Source organism: Cucurbita pepo, chromosome LG09 (genome assembly GCF_002806865.2).
Source record: "Cucurbita pepo subsp. pepo cultivar mu-cu-16 chromosome LG09, ASM280686v2, whole genome shotgun sequence".
Lineage (NCBI taxonomy): Eukaryota > Viridiplantae > Streptophyta > Magnoliopsida > Cucurbitales > Cucurbitaceae > Cucurbita > Cucurbita pepo.
In genome coordinates, this window is record NC_036646.1 from 6,484,950 (window position 1) to 6,490,824 (window position 5,875).

The 5,875-nt window shown below is 36.5% G+C and overlaps 1 protein-coding gene across 1 annotated transcript; it reads left to right on the forward strand.

Annotated features, from left to right (window-relative positions):
• Positions 1-361: 361 nt before the first annotated feature.
• LOC111802121 (berberine bridge enzyme-like 15) lies at positions 362-2,895 on the forward strand. Its single transcript, XM_023686385.1, has 2 exons — positions 362-716; positions 1,574-2,895. Exons 1-2 carry the CDS (start codon positions 362-364, stop codon positions 2,893-2,895), a joined length of 1,677 nt encoding a protein of 558 aa, XP_023542153.1.
• Positions 2,896-5,875: the final 2,980 nt, after the last annotated feature.

Below are 5,875 nucleotides of genomic sequence, written 5' to 3' on the forward strand. Positions count from 1 at the left end.
GTCTATAAAAATAGGGTTAGACAATAGAAGGCAAACACATGAAACCAAAACATGAATATCCTCAAAACCCCCTTAATCAGCACACTATTTAAATAAATATTACATTAGATCATAGTTTATTGCAGGCCAAACAACATGCTTGTTTATGTTTGTATGCATATATATATATATATGCTGGCCAATCAGCTATATATATATAAATATATGTTGCAGGCCAAACACGAAGCTAGTAAATGTCTGAAGCTTTGGTCCCCTTATCCTTATTATTTTCGAAAAAAACATCAATCATAGAATCTTTTTCATGTTCAAAAAGACACTATAAAGTTTTGAAGTATCAAATTAGTTGACAAAAGACACGAACATGTTTCACTGGAGAAGAATTCAGCTGCTTCTTTTCTTCTGGATATGTTCTTCTTCTTGTTCTTCTTCTTCTTCTTCTGATTTTGTTCAAGAAAACTTTATTGAATGCTTTAATTCCACAACTTATTCAAAGCATTCATTACCTGTTTCGGAAGTGGTTTTCTCAAATGAAAGTGCTTCTTTCTCCTCTTTGCTAAAGCATTCCATTAGAAACCTTAGATTTCTCTCCACTTCTTCTCCTAAACCTCTTTTCTTGGTGACCCCTTTTCATGAATCCCATGTTCAAGCCGCCATTGTTTGTGCTAAGGAGAACGACTTGCAAGTTCGAGTTCTAAGTGGAGGGCATGACTACGAAGGTATAGAAGCTTAAGTTGATAGGTTACGGTATATTTATACGTGTTTAAAGGTAAAAAGTGATTTTTTATCGATATTTACTTTGATACCATATTAAATTAGGAGTGAACCTGAAAGTTTAATGTAAAACGTTCTTTTTCGGTTTTCCTTCCCCAGTTCACTCCTAGCAGATATTAACTGCTGCAGTTCACTCCTAGGAGATATTGTTCCTTTTAGGCTTTCCTTCCCTAGTTCACTAGTAGCAGATATTGTTCTTTTTGGGCTTTCCCTTTTCGAACTTCTTCTCAAAGATTTTAAAACGCGTCTGCTAGGAAGAGATCTTCACACTCTTATAAAGAATGTTTCGTTCTCCTCTCCAACCGATGTGGGATTTCACAATCCAACCCCCTTGGGGGCTAGCGTCCTCGCTGGCACACTGCTCGGTCTCTAACTCTGATACCATTTGTAACAGCCCAGGCCCACCGCTAGCAGATATTGTTCTCTTTGGGCTCTTCCTTTCAAGCTTCCCCGCTTCCCCTCAAGGTTTTTAATATGTGTCTGATAGGGTGAGGTTTCCATACCCTTAAAAGGAATGTTTCGTTCTCCTCTCCAATCGGGATCTCACAATCCACCCCCCTTGGGGGCCCAAGGTCCTCGCTGGCACACTTCTCGGTGTCTATAGCTCAAATACCATTTGTAACAGCCCAAGCCCACTACTAGCAGATATTGTCCTCTTTAGGCTTTCACTTTTGTGGTTCCCCTCAAGGGTTTTAAAACGTGTCTGCTAGGGAGAGCTTTCCACACCCTTAAAAGGAATATTCCGTTCTTCTCTCTAACCGACGTAGAATCTCACACATAATATTTATAATTTCTTAAACAGGTCTCTCATACCTATCATCATCACAAGCTCCATTCATTGTAATCGATCTCATCAACCTTCGCTCAATCGAAATCAACATTGAAACCGAGACTGCGTCAGTGGAGACCGGCGCTACACTAGGCGAATTATACTATAGAATCGCAAAGAAAAGCCCCATCCATGGCTTTCCAGCAGGGAGCTGCCCCACCGTGGGAGTGGGAGGGCATATAAGTGGAGGAGGCTTTGGAACCCTTTTCAGAAAATATGGTCTTGCAGCTGATAATGTAATTGATGCTAAAATTGTGGACTTCAATGGAAGAATTATGGATAGAAACACCATGGGAGAAGATCTCTTTTGGGCCATTAGAGGAGGTGGAGGAGCAAGCTTTGGAGTCATTTTATCATGGAAACTCAAACTAGTTTCTCTTCCTTCAATTGTTACAACTTTCAATGTTCAAAGAACCCTAAACCAAGGAGCTACTCACCTTTTCCAAAAGTGGCAAGAAATTGGTCACAAACTTGATCAAGATCTCTTCCTTCATGTCACCACAAAAGTTATAGACCAAAAAATGACCAAAACAACATCAAAAACACTCAGCCTTTCATTCACATCCTTGTTTCTTGGTTCAATTGATAGCCTCATCCCATTAATGGATACCCATTTTCCAGAGCTTGGATTAAAGAGATATCAATGCACTGAAATGAATTGGATTCAATCAGTTCTTTTCTTTGCTGATTTCTCCACAAAATCCCCACTTGAAATTTTGATGCAAAGATTACCTTCAATAAGATCTTCTTTCATAGCAAAATCTGATTATGTTACTTCACCAATTTCACAAAGTGGGTTAGAAGGGCTTTGGGCTAAGCTTCTAGAGAATGAAAATTCTGAGTTGATTTTCACACCTTATGGGGGAAAAATGAGCCAAATTTCTGAATTAGAAACCCCTTTTCCACATAGAAAAGGGAGCATTTTTGGAGTCCAATATTTGGCAACATGGGATGATAGTAATGAAAATGAGAAGCATTTAAGATGGATAAGGGAGGTTTATTCTTATATGGAGCCCTATGTTTCAATGGCTCCAAGAGGTACTTATTTGAATTATAGAGATCTTGATTTGGGAAGAAACTATGGTAGAAATACGAGCTATGAGGAGGCAAAAGTGTGGGGATTGAAGTATTTCAAAGGTAATTTTGAGAGATTGGTGAAGGTGAAGACCAAATTTGATCCTTTGAACTTCTTTTGGAATGAACAAAGCATTCCTCTTTTGTATAATTGTGAAGATGAGGCAAGAATTTGTGAGGTTTACTCAGATTTAGACTCTGAAAATGTTCAAGAAAGATGAAAATTTGACTGTGTAACAGTAATAATTAAAAGTGTGGGATTTGTAGCTTCTTGGTTTGTTACTTGTACAGTAGAAGTGTTAGGAATGAGAAATCCAAGTGGAATTGAAATATAATCTTTATTAATGTTCATAACGTTTAAATAAGATAAAAACTACTAACTAGTTCGAGAAAATATACTAATAACGAACTAACTAAAAAATAAAGAGAAAATATACTATCAACCGGCTCCTAAAAGTAAGGGGAAAAAATACTAACGGATTACCTGTATATAAAATATATTTTATGACTAATTACAGTTATACAACAAAATATATTCTACAAATATCTTTGTATCTTAAATAAAATTAAAAAAAAAAAAAATCTCTGTAATGTTTTTGAGAATAAAATTGTTGTCTTCCCATAGATTGAGTGAAAACATCTGTCAATTGCATTTTAGTCGAAACATGACATGGTTTGATGATTTCAACTTGTAACTTTTTTTGAACTATATGACAATCTATTTTAATGTGCTTTGTACATTCGTGAAAAATTCGATTGATTGCTGTATGCAATGATGCTTGATTATCACAATACAACAATGCTGATTCGGACAACGGAACTTTCAAGTCTTGAGGAATGTATCTTAGCCAAGTTAACTCTAAACAAGTATTTGTCATAGTTCGATACTCGACTTCTGTTGATGATCTGGACATATTGGTTTGCTTTTTAGAGTTCCAAGAAATAATTGAATTTCATAGGAAGATGCAGAGCCCAGAAATAGACCATCTGGTAGTTCGACAACCACCCCACTCAGAATCGTAATATGCTTGTAATCTCAAGTTGTTTTTAGATGGTAGTAGAATTCCTTGACCAGGAGTACCTTTGATGTATCGTAGAACTTGAAGAGCTGCCTCCCAATGTGGTTTTCTTGGTTCATGCATAAATTGACTAAGCATATGTACTGAATACACAATGTCAAGCCCGGTAACACTTAAATATATTAATCTGTCAATCAACCGTCTGTATTTGATTTGATCATTCAACTTCTCTCCTTCTGTTGAAGAAAGTTTCAAATTTCGCTCGGTAGGAAATTTTTCTGGATGTGCTCCTGTAAGACCTATGTGTTGAAGAATGTCTAAAGATACTTCCTTTAACACAAAATATTTCTTTTTTAGATCGGAAAAAATCAATGCCCATGAAATATTTCAAATTCTCTAAGTCTTTGATAAGGAATTTCTCGAGTAAACAAGTCTTGAGATGTTGAATTTCTTTGAGATCATTGTCTGTCAACAAAATATCATCAACATAGATAAGAATGGAAAGAAGTACCTCTATTCTTAGTAAACAAAGAGTAATGAACTATTGATTGAGTGTAGCATGCATCTTTGTATAGTGGTATAGAATATGGAGAACCAATTGTGAGAAGTTTGTTTTAACCCATAAAGAGACTTATGTAGCCGACATATTGTATTCTCCCCTGTCGACAAAGACCAGGTGGTAAAGACATATAGACTTCTTCTTCTAGATTGCAATGGAGAAAGACATTTTGAACATCCAATTGATGAGTGAACCATTTTCAAGCAACAGAAATAGTGAGTAAGCAACAAAGTGTGGGAGAAAATGTCAACCTAAGTGTATCCCTTTGCTACCAGCCAAGCTTTATAACGTTCAAAAGAACCATCATAGTTGTATTTGATCTTGTACACCCAAAGACAACCAATAGCTTTATGGTCAAGTGGTAAAGGAACGAGAGACCAAGTATGATTACATTCCAAAACTTCAATTCAGCATTCATAGCCTACTGCCATAATTGGTCGTCAACTGCCACATCATAGGTTTTAAGTTTTGTCTGGGCTATAATAAGAGTTAGAAAAGCATGTTGAGTAGGAGAAAAAACGAGAGAATGAAAGATAATGATGAATGGGATACTTGATGTCCGTGCTGGGACTTGAGCTAGAGGTTAAATGATTGGCTGCAGAAGACATCTCATCCCGTTTTTAAAATGATTTTAAGGCGAGACTATTGCAGGGGAATGCGTTCAGGGTGGAGAAGTTAGTCATGGAGCAACCCGAAAATTTTATATTTTAATTGATAAATTTTTTCCCATTTAGTTGTTCATTTACTTAAAATATGTTGGAGGACACCTAGTTTATGGGGACTAGGGAGTTACACTAAGTAAAGTTTTTGGACCCTGAATTTCTACTTACTTAGAGTCGCTACTGTCCTCATAACGTAACCATATTGTGCGAGAATAAGCGTTTAAACTTTATCATAAAACATAAACTTCATCTTAAAATACTGTCATGGACTTACTTGTTTGAAAACATCTTTTAAACTATACAATGAAATATTGAATGAAATAAATAAGCGTTAAACTTAAAAACACCATATTCTAACCTAAGTCTAAAAAATAAGTACAACTACCCTATGCATGTGTCATAGTCTCGAAATGCAATGTCGTCGTTGACTATATAGGGATGTCTTGCTTTTACCTGAAACAGAAGTAGCACGTGTCTTGGTATTTTAAGAAATACTCAATAAGTGACCCCACTATTAGGGTTAGATGCAAACACACACAATCATGAGTGTGACCTATCTTATCATTCTATATTCCTTAAGCAACTAACCTAAACAGGCTCTTTGGATGTGTATTTACTATTCTACACACGGTCCACATGTGCGAGTATGGACCCACTAGTCAAGTCGCACACCTCATAGGCCCCTTTCTTGTTCGGCAAGCATTATCTAGTTAGTTGTTGATGTCGGACACCCGTTTAGGAATAGCGACCATCGCAACATTAGGATAAACATAATGATCGTTTTCCTTCCTGACTATCGCAGCATTATGATAACCATAATGATTGATTTTCTGCCTCGTAACATAATCGTCCGTACCATCATAAAAAGGGAGTATTCCCGAATGCATGTACACACAATGATGAACGAGTTCGCTACATTTTTCCTTTTTCATTATCATGTATGACAACCCCTCTAGCGTTT